The sequence below is a fragment of the Melitaea cinxia genome, chromosome 14, assembly GCF_905220565.1.
Source record: "Melitaea cinxia chromosome 14, ilMelCinx1.1, whole genome shotgun sequence".
Lineage (NCBI taxonomy): Eukaryota > Metazoa > Arthropoda > Insecta > Lepidoptera > Nymphalidae > Melitaea > Melitaea cinxia.
The window spans coordinates 7,147,905-7,166,165 of record NC_059407.1 but is presented as its reverse complement, the minus strand read 5'-3'; the positions used below and the strand labels follow the sequence as shown (position 1 = coordinate 7,166,165).

The following is an 18,261-nucleotide window of genomic DNA, read 5'->3' as shown; positions in this document are numbered from 1 at the left end:
CTAATATACCTACTAATAACAACAACAAAATACTTAACAACGATTTAAATATATGTACATATTTTAAATGTTTTAAAATTTAAGACACAAAATTACTAGACAAGTACTCTGTGGTAACAAACAAGTATGGGACAGTTATATTTAAACAAGGTAAGCAAAAAAGAGACGGGTATAATGGAGACAAAAATGTATTGATAATTGGTTAGTGTACATACTTGTGATGTAGTACGGGCTGCCCATGCACAGTGACTGGTTGTTCGTGCCTCACTTAGTGTTGGAACTGTAATGCTTATATTCTCTTTACAAAATGTCCTGTTGTGAGTTGAATATTATATTATTTCATAGGTTTTATTAAACATATTTTTATCTAATATTCATCGCATATATTAAACATCTTTTTACGTTTTACACAGTAACTAAAGCTGTGTACTATGTGTTGTTTATAAGTATTAAACGGAGAGGTGACTATCATTCAGATGTCATTTATATTTTTAATAATAAGATAAACATTTGTTATCAACAAGTACATAATTTTTCATTGCATTACATCATTTTATTGGTAGTGATATAATTTTACGGACATATAATACATAATCGATAATTTTGTGTTGAATATTCGATTGATTACGACTGTAGATTGTATGTGTATACAGTATATAAAAACACTGAACGTAATACGAAATCGTTTTATTTTTGACGTGTTTACTTATGCATGTTCGTTTAAACCTTTTAAAATGAAATGTACTGTAGGTTGATATATATATATATATATACATAAATATCGATAATAAATACTTTAAATATACACGTTTAAAGTATTTATTATCTATATGTCTGTATGTGTAGTTTGGTTTTTTTTGACAAATATAATTACGTTTAAAAAAGGAATTACTTTACTGCCAATTTTATTATGAATCAATTTTCTTACCATTGAACCTCCGAAATAATCTGTTGTTATGACAATTTTTAAGTATTCTTTATACATATGCCGTGATATTAAATTGAAGTTATAATAATTATAATCTTAGTAATATTTTGATTTATTAAACCCTTTTCTTGTTTTTCTTCACTAACACTCACACAATAATATTATTGTCATGATCGGTGAATAATGTAGCATTAGACGAGCTGTATCTGCGAATTCGTTTGCGATTGCCATTCCGTTATTCAGCTCGATTTTAAATTATTCAAATTTAATAGTAATCTCATAGTAGTAAGAGTCATAATTATCATCTTGTATTTCTAGAGTAACGATTCAGAAATATTGAAATATTTACGGGGTATATTTATTTCTTTTTATGGAAACAATTCATGTTAAATATAATTATAATTATTTAGAATAAACTGACTTATGTTAAACGTATTCAATACAGTATTCTTTAATTTGAAATACTGTATTACAAAAAAGAAGGTGGAAATTGGGGTTATATTATATTAAAAGCAGCGAAAGACAATTAGGTCCATACTGGCTAAATGAATAGATAATGGATTTTTAGTACTAGGGTCACCTTGCCGACATTTAAGCGTGAAACTATGAAAGCCATAAATATAATTTTTTGTTTAGATTGTATCCGAGATTCACCTTGGTACTAGATGCTAAGAGATCTGCCGTTTTATACTTTTCTTTAAACTAGGATCGATTTTGTAATATGCAATGACATTTTAATAACGAAGGCTAAAAAAAAACATTTCAAATTATCCAAATCAGTTCATTTCTGGCTATTGATATTATTTAATTTTTATGTGTAATTATATGCGGTAACATATTATTTATTAAGAGATATGGAAACGACGATGATAATTATGAAAAAGTTAAATGGAAAGGAAAAAAAATATTTACATATCGAACGTCAGTTATCAGTTACGTTAAGATAATTTTGTGCTTGTATTTTTGTATCGTTTTTTTTTCAATTCGTCGGTTAAGTAAGGAACTTTTTTTTTTTTTAAACAGTAAGGAACTATTCGAGTGTAACGTAAGCAGTTAGTCATTTTCAACTCCCCCCTCCCCCTTGTCAGTGAAAGTCAATACCCCTCCCCTATGTTTGCGTAAACATTGGTAGTATAAGTATTTTTAAGTCTATTCAGGTTTCTTTATTGTTATTCACGTGACTTTATTGGACAGTTAATATTAACATATAATATATAGGCATAGGTATGCCTATATTTATTCAAGAAAATTGTAAACATTCGTAAACATATTTAACGTTTTAAACTTATTCTTAAAATTTAAGTTTTTTTTTTCTTTTTAAGATTTGGTAAATTCAAATTAAGTGTTCTCGTTCCTTTAAACTTTAATCCATGAATCCAAGTTTTCGATGACATTGGATATTTGCTGTTCGACCACCCACTGTCCCACCACCTTTCGGTGCTTATGTAATACTTGAACGACCCCTAAAGGTTAAAAATAAAATACTTAAAAAAAAAAACTTTTTTATAATAATTTAAAACCGATAACAGCTTACAATAAACAAATTATTAATATTAAATGTTAACAAAACGGTTCTTATTATTGAAATTCATTAAAAGAAGCATAAAAACTGATTTATACTAATTCCTTTTTGATAGGTTTCCAAGTATATGCTGCTCTCAGACTAGAGCTATTTTTAGGGTCGTCAATGCGCTTGCGATGCTTCTGGTGTTATAGGCGTCTACAAGCTACTTTAATTGCTTACCATCAGGTGAGCGTTGCGCTTATTTGCCAGTTGTATAAAAAAAAAGTAATAACAGTGGATCCCTATAACTAAATCCACCTTTTTATTAGTTTTTAGTGTAGTTTTTTTTATGTTTGTAGTAGGTATACACACAAAATTTGATAATGTTATTATACGAAAGTATTGATGATGTTTTACGTGTGTCTTAACCTGACCTAACCGGTTTCTAGTACAGTATTATTATTTTATTTTTGTCTGTACAGGTTTGGGTACAGACGCGACGACTGTGAGAGTAGCATAGCACACGATATTTATAAATTATCACAAATTGAGGATTTTAAATATAAGTTGATACATCTAAAACTAGCTTCTGAAGTAAAACTTCTTTACGTACGCTTGACTTGGGAAGTAGGTAAGCTGGTGAAAAAAAAAAACACAAAGGCACACTTGTTTTTTTTATATTTAAAAATGTAACAATTACTGGCAACTCCTGCTATGCACAATATGAAAATAATTTTATATTCCAAAAATAAACTATGTACTAGAACTATATTGAAAATTATTGCCCTGCTTTTAAGTGTCATAATGCTACTTTTCATACATGATAATTATATGATTCAGTCTGTAACATCCCTCCTCTTTCTCCTCTTTGGAGGAGGATGGAGCTTAATCCTGCACGCAGCTCCACAGCGACAAGGACAGGCATCCAAACTGGAAAGAAATATTTTTACAAAAATATCCATCCCGAGCAGGAATCAAACCCGTAACACTGTCGGTGTTTTAAACGCCTGCACGCCCCACTATACCAGAGTGGTTACGTTTCATCGTCTCCATTATACTAATTTTATAAGCTTTAATGATGCTAAGTTACATGAAAATAGGTTCAGTCCTTTTTTACGCATATAGATACACAGACAAAAACTTAACAAGTAATGTTTTTGGTCATAGGAGCATAAAAATATATTCTAAAACCAATCTGCACATACTTACCATATATTATTACAAAATTGATCAAAATTTAGACTTTAAATTGATAATTAGAAACGTTAATATTAAATTCTCAGACTTCGAATAAATTAGAAATTAATAATAAATTCGTACAAGATTACTCTTCAGCCACCGAGATAAGGAAGATATTTGAATGGACTTGCTTATGGAAATATTTACATTTATAATTGTTTACAAAAGTTAATTTAACGTGATTTTTAGGAATATAAATATAGTCCTAGCGACAAGCTTTGAATCCATTTTTAATCATAATAGTATGCAACCTTGAACATTAAAAAAATAATAATGTTATATTTAATTAACATTTATTATTAAATAATTAAATGCTCGTTTAAAAAACTGCTCCATCCATGATGAAAACACAGCGAATAAACCAACACGTCTTAGAATAAAAGCTGAGATTAGTGAATTCACAAATCAATAATGGTGGTTGAGATAGGTGATTAGCTTTCCGATCACTCACTTGAATATATAAAGGTTTTTAATTACATATACATGGTCATAAATATATATAAATATATTATTCATCTTTTCGTTACAACTCGTTTGAATTTTACTTCGAGTCTTTTAAAACGTAAAATTATGTACAAAATAAAGAACTTGATACGACAAACACTGGCGCTTAATGAGATTATACCAAACAAAGGAGTAATTTATATGCAAGCATTACCTCACGTGATTACTAAATTGCAAGGGGTGGTTATCCCTCACTGTCGATGTCGTTTTAACAAATCCAGCGCTTATGTAGCGCTGTGTAGAATTAAATTTCGTACCAAAATTGAAAATAATCGGAAACAATAAGTCATACAGTCATAAGTCAGTCTTTAATATTATAATAGCAGAGTGATCTGAATTAACATAAAATGGCGTGCGTTGGTGTATTTGAATGCATGAACTTAAGAACCAGTGTCCTGTTTAAGAAGTACCGCAATAAACGCATATGGCATAATGTTACAAGCGCTCCTTTAAATAGCGGAGACATTTTAATACAAGATAACTGTCTACCTGGCATCGGGGCCAGCCTCTGGGAGGAGAAGGCCTCTAAGAATACCTGCTCTGACTGAAAACAGTTATCCGAGACGTACCTATATAAGGATTAAAAGTTTTTTTCTTGTAGGTACTTAATTCTTTTTAAACACATCGTTTACAGACGGGATTAGTTTCGGATTAGTTGCTTTAGTACTTGGTGTCTTGACAAAAAGTCAGAAAATGAACTACTGAACTACTAGGGAAGTACCTTAATCATACAGAAGATCATTGCTAAATAATGTTCAAGTAGTGTAAATTAGTATAAGTTAGTAGGGTCGTGTTCTTGTGGCGAGTTCAGTCAGAGCTCCGGGGAAGGGTCGGGTATAGTTTTAGTAACGCGTTTACCAGCAAGACCAAGGTATCACTGGTCTCTATATAGTCTACGGTATCTGCCTATTATTTCGCAAACCGTATGCGTATTTGCAAAATTTCAAGTATAAAAAAATTAAAACTTAAAACAAGTTCAAAGCCTTCGGGCTAAATAATCTATTAATATAGCCAGGCATATTCTTAACAACTAGACGCATAAAATTTTATATATTACTGAAGCAGTCATCGTCGATAAGTGAAAAAAATTTTTAATATAAAAATTTAAAATATAAAGTTTAAAAATATTGTCATATTATAGTATCGAGACATCCCGATGAACTTTGGAAAGAAGAAATGTCTTATAGCATAAGCAGATTAAGCAAAAAAAAAAATATTACAGTACGGTTATTTCTTGTCTAAAAAAAATTATTATAAAACATACGCAGTTTTGCTTCTAGATCGATTCGTTATTGACAGCTTATTCTTTAGAAATACATTTTGCTTGATAATATTAATCTCCCCTCGATGTTTACATAACCTCGTCAATGCTTACAAATATGATATTTCAATGACTATTGACTGTTTATTGAATGAGACAAATTGGCAATGCGCAAAACTCATTTCCAAAGTAAATTGCAAATCTTAGCATCGTTTCTCAGTCAACGATTTCTGTACGTATTCACTTGCGACATTATTACTGTTTTGTTTATTTTTATATATTGATATTTATTGCCACGAAAATAGGCAAAAACTATATTTATCGCATCCTATGAATGGGTATTTTATATAAAAGTGGAAATGCTCCAATAATGTAAATCCAAATTTAGGATACATTTTCAATAGAAATGAAATTAATATAACGTCTTTCATAAATTTTATCACACTTTAATCAGTTATTTTTAACCTAAAAAACTAACCTAAAGGATTCGAAATCGAGAAGTATACGTGATACAAGAAAATGCAAACAAATTACATGGCTAAAAGAATGAAGGGGTAAGATAGAGTCACAATAAAAGCGACAAATCCGTATTACAAAACTGTTACAATATTTAATAAATATCCAATATGTAAGATAAATTTATTTTTCTTATTATAATTATTTGTTTTTTTTTATTTATTGTCTTTTTCCATTATCCATCAACAGTAACCCTTAGAATCCTTGAGGGTAACGTTACTTCCACTTTGAAACTCCCACAGAATTTATTCGCAAAACAATTATAATTTATTTTCCGCAGGTAAACTCGGACCGGGGTACCCATCCCCACTCGACGCATTCAAAAACGGCCCTAGGGAAGAGTTGCTGTATGTGGTGTGCGTTCAACCAGATCAGACTAAGGAAGATTACCTCGCAACTGTCGACGTGGACCCTAACTCACCCACATACAGCCAGGTTTAACACATGTATATGTTATAAAAACCCGCTAAAACCATTTACGAATTTACTTACAACAAAAATTTTAATATTAATATAGTTTAGCTTCTACGAATATTTTCACAGCGTAATATACGATTATAATAAGGATACAATTTAATAAAGCAGCTGAGGGTTGTCGAAGTTCATTTTATAATGGTTAGATAATATTAATTGGAAATAATGTCACATAACATTTTCGAACATTGTTTTTACGTCGAATTGATTTGACGAAATAAAAAAAAAATGATTTACTAAAGACAAAATAATGCGACATCCCTGATATAAGAAGTGACGTAAATGAAAAGCCTTTTAAATAGACTTAAAATGTCACGGAAATGTCAATCATTAAGCACAAGTTCGATAGAGTTAATTTTAAGTTACACATTACGAACATATTTTTTTTTCGTTCTTCAATGGAAATCATTTAATGATTTCCAGTAAAAATTGTAAAGTTCTTTCTGAATCTGAATCGATATATTTGAGCTTAAGCCGGAAGACTGAGTACTTTTGTTCAACCTGTCTAAACGTCGATAGAGTAGACAAACATTTGTTCAGTACTATTCGCTGGACCGTATCGATGAATGCTATAGAATGGAATAAAACCTGGTTTGGAACTTGAACTACAGTCGATGTACCACAAAACTTTCATTTATTGATACAAAGGTTATGTATTATTTTCGTAAAGCTCATAAACATAGTATAATTAAATACCACAAATGACTTAATTAGCCTTGTATCAAGAATTTATTGATATCGTTTTCGACTTTTTTCATATCTCCTTCGAAATGCAAACAGGTGATTACGTATTTTACCTATAAATTAAAAACCGTTGTATAACGCAATTATAAATTACTAGCTTTCCGCTCGCAACTTCGCTCGCGTGGATCACACAATTTTGGCTGTTCCGTTTTTTCATATTGAAATATAGCCTATACCTATCAATCAGCGATAACAAACAAATACTGATAGTGGAAGATTTTTTTTAATTAATTAATAAAATGGGTTTGGTAGATTTTGAGTCAAAAATCAAATGTTTGCTTCTTAATAATATGTGATAGAAATACGCATTGATGTTTTATGTTGTGAATAGCAATTTAAAATAATTCATGCTTACACTATAACTCGTCGCGCATTATACGGAAAACATGCCATGAAAAGTATAGTAGGCCCTTGTTGTCACTTATAGATTTTTACTGGGCTAGGTCAAATATAGTATATATTAAAATATATTTACTATCATAATGTCTTTGACAGTTATATTTTTAAGAACATGAATTGGTAAAATGATAATCTTAACCAGGAATCATGTTTATGTACTTATTACCTTTACTGTGAGTGGCTTTATTATTACATGAAGCTCATTATTTGATAATAATATATGAGCTGCTTTATCATAATGAAAAGCAAAACTGAATCTTTTAATTGCATAAATATTCAAACAATTGTGTTGCATGATGGCAAGCACTTATGTTTAATATCATTTCACTTCACTTCAGCCAAATACAGTACATACTGGACATAGGCCTCCACAAGTTCGTACCGAAAATGACGTGAACTCATATTTTTTGCCCATAGTCACCACTCTGGGCAGGCGGGTTGGTGACCACATGGCTGGCTTAGCTTGGTGTGTTATTCCTTAGTCGCCTCTTACGACACCCACGTGAAGAGAGAGGGTGGCTATATTCTTACTGCCGTAAACACAAAGCAAAAAATACTTAACTTTAATGTAATTAAGATTAAAAGAATACTTGTATCACAGTTCCGTATTGAGGAATAAATATCCGCAGCTAATATTAGCTAAGAGATAAAGGAAATAATAAAGAATAAAATGAAAATACGGAGAGCTAAATTAGCTGGGATATTAGCAAATAAAATTGTACGAACGTCCGCTTAGTCCGGAGCGATGTCACAGCGAGGCAATAACGTTCCGGTAATCCTAGAGGATTTTAGGACTAGGAAAGTATTGTGTATCTCGGCGTACGAGCGCGAAAGTAAATTAACAAGCGGAATGCAATACGTCTTAGTTTGGAATTCGAATCTAGTGGCGATTACATTTTTGTTACTTTTTTTTAAATGACTTTAACAGTTCTCAGCAAATTTGGATATAAAAGACACAAGGATTCGTACGGTTTTTCTGGTATGAACGTTTTTATTTAACAATTTTCTATTATGAGTTGTATTGTTTTCTAATATTTACGCGAATTTCGCTCATTACAATGAAACAACGTATTCGGATTTTTATCTTTATAGATATCTTATATATTATATACATCTGCATAACGGTACAGCGGTGCTGAGGATTGATAGTAGATTATAAAAAATCCGTTGTTGAGTCGCGAATTTAATCGTATGCATTGTTTATTAGGTCATCCATCGCACATACACTGGAAGTCCAGGAAACGAGATTCATCACAGCGGTTGGAATGTCTGCTCAAGTTGCCACGATGATCCTGAATTGGAAAGAAATTTACTTATCTTACCAAGTTTACACTCCTGCAATATCTTCGTTGTTGACGTTGGTACCGACCCGCGCAAGCCAAAATTGCACAAGGTAATAAAGTTATCTTAAGCACCATCGATGCCTATATATATTAACCTTTAATTATTTTCTGGAATATTTATTGCGCATAAAAATTAATTTCGTTAGGTAATTAATTATATTTTCATTAAACTTTAAACCTGAAAATTGAAAACCATCTAAGGGAACGTACCCATACTACGGGGTTCAGGGGCGGGGGTATTTTTAAAGACCTTTAAAAATACCACACTTGGTCACAGGGGCGGAGGAGTGGTCTAAGGTTTTCGTCACGTATTATTATTATTATATATTATTATCTCTAGCTAATCCCACACTTTTTCGAGCTATATTCAAATATGGCGTTTTTATGGCATTAATAAAGGCAATTGTGACCCAAAATATTTTTTTTTACTCGCTGTTTGCTAAAAAATATATAAAACCATACTTTTGAATGACTACGTGAAAACTCGTGGGGGTATTCGCAAATACTACAGGTGGTCATGAGGGAGGGGGTTAAAAATTGTAAAAACACGTACGTACGTAGTACGTCACGTAGTATCAGAATATTTCCTTATATAAAATACTAGCTGACCTGGCGAACTTCGTATCACCTTATTTTTTTCTGAAATATAATAATAACATTATATATCAAAATAAAATATAGCCTATCTTTTAAGTTGGATCAAACTGCACACGGTGTGCAAATTTGACTAAAATCAGTTAAGTAGTTTAGGAGTCCATTGAGGACAAACATTGTGACACGAGATTTATATATATTAAGATTTAAATTTTATTATATAAACTTGTGAGGGATGAGAAGTTTACAATTATTAAATATTAAGTGATGCTCTTTAATATTTATCGTAGGCACATTTTTTTAAATATTATTTAATAAAATTGAAATAAAACACTACATGGTATATGCATCATACGTTTTGAGAAGATACTCATACATGCCTGTATTCAAACATTATGTTACAAATATTATAATTTTTCCAATGCTACTAACTAAAAAGTAAATATAAATGAAATTAAACGCTCTAATTTATTAATATTTCAGTTATTATTAGAATAAACTATTGTATATATTACAGAATACATTTCAATAATTCAGTGCCTAAATACATATATCAGTGAATTCATATTCATTGTTTTAATTATCATTGTAATTGCATTATATACATCTATTTTATTACGTAATTGAATACAGATATTAAAGCTCATCTTGAAACTGCTTTATTTCTATAGGACTTGTAGTATAGCCGGAAATCGAGATAAACCGTTTTTTACCCTTGATCGCCCGTAATTTATTTTTCCTTTCATGTCGTTGTATTGTCTTCTTTTTCCAATGGGTTTCGTCCTACTATATTTTTTTTTTCACTTTTTACCATTTTCAAAGCCTTAAAAGCACTGGTCTATAAGTTGTTGTGTGATTAATAAAGTGGAATACGTAATTTAAAACGTAAATATTTCCTACGAAAATTGTAAAATTTTATGTAACAAAGTAATTCAGGCTCATAGAAAATTCTATTGTGGTAACTTACCTAGTTAAAAACTGAAAACGTTAGTAACGTGGACGTAAGTTGGTACTTGTTAGCTCAAAACTCGTAAAACTGAATTTTTATGTCAACAGATCGGATAAACTTTTTTAATTTCATCTCTTTTTTTATACTTTCAATATCACATGCGGCCATTCTTTAATATTACGAGCCTGTGTAAATAGCTGTACACTGGAATGATACAATTTTTAATATTTTTGTAATATTAATATATTTAGTAAAATATGATAAGTTTTGTATCATATTATACTTTAATATATTTTATATTACTTAATGAATTGGTGTCTGAGGGTGATAAGGAGAATATTTAATTCGATGCAAAAATTACATAAAATCTTCATAATATTATTCATTGTCTCGTTAGAAATGCGTTATACTTTATGACAAAGGCCTTTCTTTTCAGTTGCTTTATTTCTAATTGTTTATCGTTGATCATCTAGCACTACTACTATTTAGTTTGATATTTATTAATTCGCACTATTTCTTACAGATAATTAGGTTAGATAGATATTTAAAATGTTACATTTTTATTTTATAGAAGTTGTTTTACTTAAACCAAAATAAGAAGATCACTCAACATCAACGCTGAATAGTTAAAATATAAGTTATTTCAAAGTTAAGAAAATCATGCCTAATTTTTTTTTAGAATAATAAAGTTTTATCTGATAATATTTCCAAAATTAAAATTATTTGTAGATACGACTCTATTACCGTTTAAAATAATAATTAAAGATGTTGTAGGTATTTAGTATATTTTGCTCAATAATTTTGCTAGATGCGTTATATAACATCCAATAACGTAAGTTATGCAATAAATGTTAGCAGCATTACCTACATCGCTCAGTCGATCATATACTGCCTCAACTATAATTGTTATCCACATAGTTATGAAGTGAAATTACGCTACAACTACCTGCGCTGAACTCGTCCCGAATCTATCGACAAACTTTGAACATTCAAAACTTTACCAAACGGTTTTCAACGGGCATTAGCTATTTAAGCTACTTTATTTCCCTTATTTTTCTCATTCAAACAATATTTCAAATGACTTCGTTAGATTTCAATTACGTATGCATATTTGAACATTATTTTTTTTAATCAGTTTTATTAATTTATATTTGTTATTGAAGTATATAATAAATTCCTGTAGCTTTTACCACTAGGGAAACAAACATACCATTTTAATATGTACTCTTAAGTCAATATAAGACTGCTCAAAAATAATAACGTTGTGAAGTAAATCCTTTTATTTGCTTGACACACACACAATGTAAATAACCGTTTAAATAACTCCATAAACTCACTTCGTACATATTTATATAGGTTGTTGTATTATTCTTTAAAAATATTATGTACGCTGACTTTCACATTTTGGTTTTTATATTTTTTTATCTAAACAGTTTTGTTAATTTTTCTTTCTATGGCCAGTTAAAAAGTATACAATAACATCCTGTAAAATAAATTTTATTACACTCAAGTCGCAAAAGAGATTTCAAAACTCAGTTTTATTAGTCGTCGATTAGAATGACATTCGAAAACGTATAAAAAGCTTTAACTCAATTTTAGCGAATGCTTCTTTGAATCCTTGTCGAATGTTCATGGCATGGAAATCTCATTACCAGGTAATAGACGGCTCTGAGATGAAGTCATTCAACTGCAGTTTCCCTCATACGACACACTGTTTAGCTAGTGGCGAAATCATGATATCGACTATGGGGGATAAAGACGAAAACGGAAAGGGGGATTTTATTCTCTTTGATGCGAAAACTTTGAAAGTGAAAGGTAAGAGAAAACTTTCAGACATTTTTCATTGGAGTGCACTTAAATTAAAACGTAGATTAAATATAAATGTGTGTACATTTTAGGCACTTGGACAAAAGGAAAAAAAATAGCCAAGTTTGGTTATGACTTTTGGTATCAGCCTTATCACGATGTTATGGTTTCATCTGAATGGGGTAGTCCAAAGCACTTTAAGACGTAAGTCGTATTGTAAAACAACGCATAAAAATATTTTCGTTCATAGCATTTTATTTGAAAGAAGTTCACAAATAAATAATAACATCAAATTTTTTTATTGTAGAGGCTTACACAATGACGACGTTTCTAACCCGGAAAGATATGGGACTTCCCTAAACGTTTATAAATGGTCAACCCAGGAGCTAATACAAGTCATAGACTTAGGTAGGGAGGGTTGTGCGCCTCTTGAGATCAGATTCCTTCATGATCCTAAATCCCCGGTGGGATTTGTCGGATGCGCTGTCGAGGCTAATGTATACAGGTAAGAGATTTGAATATATTTATTTAGCGTAGAAAATTATTGCATTATTTATAGAGAAAAGTCATGAATACCATTCTTATTTTATTGTAGGATCCATAAGTTGGACGATGGAAAATGGAACGCGGATAAAGTAATCGATGTTCCCGCGGTAACAGTTTTGAAAAACGGCGTGGAATCTAAAATTAATGGTAAAAAATTGTTTTGTTAAAACATTAGGTAAATGAGATACGAGCAAAACTCTATAAATATATCTTCATTGTTTTATCAATCTGAATTAGTCAACTAAATTTATAGCGCTTTATCAATATGACAACTTCATTTGTTTCAGGCTTAATGTCTGATATCCTCTTGTCTCTGGATGATAAGTATTTATATTTTTCGTGCTGGATGCAAGGAGAAGTCAGTCAGTATGATGTAACTGATCCAAAGAACCCAAAACTTACAGGCAAAGTTCATTTAGGTGGAATAATTTCTAACCAAGGTCTAAAAATCGTTGAAAATAAAAAGCTAAAGGCAAGAATTTCTCATTTCCTAACACGAGCAAATAAAAGATCAAATTAATCCTTCATGACTCCACACAATGACAGTTCCGCTTTGTCATTCATTTCGAATTTTTCTCTTTGTTACTGAATTTTATGCTTGTAGTATTGCTTTTAAAAACTGAAACACATTTTCTGCCTACAAGACAAAATTACAACAATACATTGAATAAAAATTATATACTTTATAATTGAAGGAACCCCCCAAGCCAGTAATAGTAAAGGGAAAGAAATTACTTGGAGGTCCTCAAATGCTGCAGTTATCTTTGGATGGAAAGCGTCTTTACGTAACTTCGTCATTATACACCCCTTGGGATAAACAATTATTCCCACAAATGGCTATAGAGGTTGGTATAAGTTTTATTTTTTTATTAAATTAAAATTTCATTTATTTTATAGTAGCTCATACATTATCTTTACAAATATTGCTACTCTGATTAAATATTTTCGAATTTGTATTCATTACTTTTGTTTTATTTTTCATCCGACTTCAAAATTCATAATGCGAATTATTGCAAGTATATATCACATAATTTGTAATTCACTTAGAACTAGGAGATACAATCAAACTTATTATAATTACATTATGAGATCAGTAATTCCTTTACAAAAGTAGGTTTAAGCAAGAAGTAGTTTAAGAATCGAAAGAAAAAATCATAAAACTGCTTAAAAATCGAGCGATGTCTAGATCAAAGTATTTGCATATTCAGGGAGGCTGGATGGTCAAGTTGGACGTAGACACGGTTAATGGAGGCATGAAATTGGACCCGGATTTTCTTGTCGACTTCGGTAAAGAGCCAAACGGTCCCGTATTAGCGCATGAAATGAGGTAATGAAACTTTTTCTGATGTTTTTTATTCTTTAAAGATTTTTTACCAATAATGAAGACGCTTCAACGGTTTTCAAGTTTTCTTGTATTCATTCATATATGAAGTCGTTAGTAGTTAAGTAGAAAAAAATTATTGTATTGATAATCGCTTAAAAGCTATAGGTACTTATATATACACATATATGTATATGTACATATTTATACATGTAATAAAACTGTAGAGGTCGAATTTCTGTACAATGAAAAAAATTGCTAAAAACCGAGTAAGTGGGGGGTTGTAAGAAATAAAATAGTAGTAATTTGGAATTTTTCAATTTTTTTTATTTTTCTGTTTGTTTGTCTGTTTGTGCGTGCTAATCTCCAACACGACTCGACCGATTAAAATGAAATTATGTATAGTGGTAGCTTATATTCCTGATCAACATATTGAATACTTTTGATCCCGAAAAATTAAAGAGTTCCCGTAGGCTAGTTAAATACCACACGGATGAAGTCTCGAGCATCAGCTAGTATCTATATATACAATGTACCTTTTAGGTATTGATTTTCAATGTTACTAGATTCATTCAAGTGATAAAAGAGACAATGTATATTTATCATTTGTTCAATATCATCTAATAATTAATATAACTTATACTTTTGATTAGGTATCCAGGCGGCGACTGCACTTCTGATATTTGGTTGGCTGAATAATAACTACGTAATCATTCTCGTGCTAATATGTTTATATGCTATCTCCTACTATATGATAACTAGTATCAGTATATTGTATATATTATACGATACAAATAATATATCAAAACATAATACGATTTTTGTACAAAAATTGATCGATTACAGTAATAAACGTGCATAATTTGAGACATTTCTTTATTTTTGTTACCTTCTTCCGACCTAACAAAGTATCTTGGATAAAAATGAAAACTTCAATAAAAGTCTTCTAAACAGTAAAATTTAATAAAACGTAAGAAATTATACTAAGTTCATTTTTTTTGTGTCGAACCCTAATTCTGTTTTGAAAGAAATGTTGTCTAATTAAAGTTACTTCTCATCAAAGCTTATATACTATTATATTGCGAATGAAATCTTGTTAAAATCAATCTGTTATATTTGAAATTAGTTGAAAATATAATATACAGACATTCTTTAAATTGGCTTGCTAGTATGTATATAACTACAATGTTACACGAACTAAGTATAAAGTAATTACTTTAATATCACTCTCAGAAACTTGCATTTCATTAATTTGTATATTTCATTAAATTAATCAACTGAAATTTATATAAAAGTGATATTTATTGTATGACCGTAACTATATCGTTAAGAAGTAAACTAGGTTTTCTTTTTACAACAACAGTTCAGCTGTGGATTCAATTACCAATCGATGTTGATTGTAATCCTAAATAGCTCATGACGACCGTTTGGTAAAATTATACACAAACATGCAGTGAAACAGCATGGAGGATTAGGTTTTAATCTTTTTCTTATAAGGAATTAGGCCTTTGCGAAATAGAGATACGCATACAGACTTTCTCAGTTCAGTTCTGTTATTTGTTTTATCTTTTAAAATGCGTATGAATATATTCTGTTGTTAATGAATACTATATTTTATTTATTATATACTTTATTGTACACCACAAATATATTACAAACAAAGCATAAAGTTCATCATCATCACATCAGCCTCCACATAGGCCTCCACAAGTTCAAGCCAAATATTGCGAGAACTCATGTGTTTTGCCCATAGTCATCACGCTGGGCAGGTGGGTTGGTGACCGCAGGCCTGGCTTTGTCACACCGAAGACGCTGCTGCCCGTCTGCGGCCTGTGTATTTCAAAGCCAGCAGTTGGGTGGTTATCCCGCCCTCGGTCGGCTTTATATGTTCCAAGGTGATAGTGGAACTGTATTATCCCTTAGTCGCCTCTTACGACACCCACGAGAAGAGAGGGGGTGGCTATATTCTCTAATACCGTAGCCACACAGCATAAAATAATAAAGATAGTTACAGACAGTGAAGTAAAATGGGTGGACTTATGGCTAATTAGCCATTTCTTCCAGAAAACCCAGACATAAAAAGGAAACTTATTATCAAAATTGGGTAAGTGGTGTAGATGTATAAACTTACACACAAATGTCTACATTCTACTACATATGAAATACAGTAGATATAAAAAAGAAACGTGTCACTTTTCTCGATATAAGTTGTCTACTTGCTATCTCTTGAAATCTCTATCTTGAAGGAAATAATATAGCAAATCATTTTACGAAACATAATTCAAACATCATTAATTCACGCAAGAGATAACGTACTAACAGTTATAAATATTAATAATATATAATAGTTAGAAGTTAGAGAAATGGATGATTTTTCAAATTACTACTATTTTGTTACTAACATTATAATTTTGAAATCATAAAACTATCAATAGGTAAGTTAGGTAGTTAATGTTATTTTAAATTTTAGTGAATTATCTTCTAAATTATAGTATAATGTATTAGTTATAAAGAATGATTAACCTTTTATTACGTGTTTGTAAAGTTTGTTAAATTTATTTTCTTAGTAGTAACTGTCATCCGTAAATAATAGAGCCCATTACTTTTAAAGCTTAAGCTTCGCAGTCTAAATGTTATTATTTGAAAATGCATAAGATTTACGACAAGTTCCCGTATTTTCCTTATAAAAGGAAACGGCTGTCTGCAACAGATTTCATATTACTCCATCTATTCATATTAAATTTTGGACGAGTGATTTTTAATCAAATATGGATTTTCAAAAGTGGCCGATATGTTTTATCTTTTTGATCACGAATTTCTAAATAGTTGAAGATCGTCATATCCGATTTCAAATCGAAAACCTTTTTAAAAAAGAAAATTCTAGACTAAAGTATCAAAAAGTAGCACCTAGTAGTAGTTTTAAGTACAATACGAAAATAAAATACTCTAAATTTATAAAAAAAATAATTATATTATTCTATATAAATTTGAAATTGAAATTCATTCTATATTTTACATTCCAACTCAATAATGGCACCTCTCGTAATAATATTGCTTTTTGTATAATCTTGTAATCTTGAAGAATCAATAACAAATTCAGTAGTTAAGCAATACTTATTTATAAATAATCTCACGTACCTACTGATATACTTGTAATTGCATTATATTTTATTTAGCCTGTTACATCTCACTGCTAACTTGTGATATTTTTATACATAAGTATTTTATCATTTGAATGGCTAATATCGGTTCCAAGTAGCCTTATCACACACACACATAAAGACAGACAGATAGATAACCATCGAAATTTTTGTAACAAGTGTTCTAAAAATAAATGAATAAATAAATTAACGTTTCAAAGATTTATGTTAAATTTCTTAGTACATGTTGGTATAGCAGTAAATGTAATTCGCGCCATTACAAAAGAAATAACTCTTCGAAATGTTCACATAGAGCCATAAGACGGTTCCTTGCGTATTTCGCATAACAGAGCCCCATCCGTCCCTCAATATGTTCCCGGCATCTTACGAGTTTCGTAATTTGATTCCACTGAAATATTAACTGGGAGAATTCGCGACGAGAGACAAATGGCGCGGGTGAAGGTGAAGCGAATGTGATAAAAGACACCGCTTCACTAAACGTTAGTCATTTATTAAATTCCTCTTGTTGACAACATTTAACACTTTGTTTGGACGCCCAATTAAGGACACGATTCTATTAAAATATTATACTTGTATCATTGAAAATTTTATATGATATCCGCAACTGAGTTTGAGCACTTTTGATACAAAAATATAATTTTTTATGACCCTAGATATGAAATTATATATTCATGTAAACTTTCGGTGACTATTTTACTTCCAAGGTTCAAATTATACTAAAACAAATTCCTTAAAATTTATTTAAAGATTTTTTTTTTAAATACAATGGACGGACAAGCAGAAAAAATGAGACAGGCAAAAAGCTAGAAATTTAATTTTCAAAAAGTATTCAAGTTGCTACTAGGTAAAATATACCTATGCTTTATAAGAAAATTATTTCAAGCAAGCTCGACTGTACAGTTCTTTACATTGGACTTGAGAGCTATTGAAATACAATCTGCATATTATACATGCCACTCTGCAAAGGATTTG

At 30.4% G+C, this 18,261-nt stretch overlaps 1 protein-coding gene across 1 annotated transcript; it reads left to right on the top strand.

Moving 5' to 3' along the window:
• Nucleotides 1–227: 227 nt before the first annotated feature.
• On the top strand, nt 228–14,995 carry LOC123659478 (methanethiol oxidase). The gene is made up of 11 exons (XM_045594690.1): nt 228–317; nt 6,233–6,387; nt 8,777–8,962; nt 12,111–12,270; nt 12,354–12,465; nt 12,569–12,766; nt 12,857–12,954; nt 13,095–13,279; nt 13,503–13,652; nt 14,016–14,134; nt 14,782–14,995. Exons 1-11 carry the CDS (start codon nt 308–310, stop codon nt 14,825–14,827), a joined length of 1,419 nt encoding a protein of 472 aa, XP_045450646.1. The 5' UTR covers nt 228–307; the 3' UTR covers nt 14,828–14,995.
• The last annotated feature ends 3,266 nt before the right edge of the window (nt 14,996–18,261 follow it).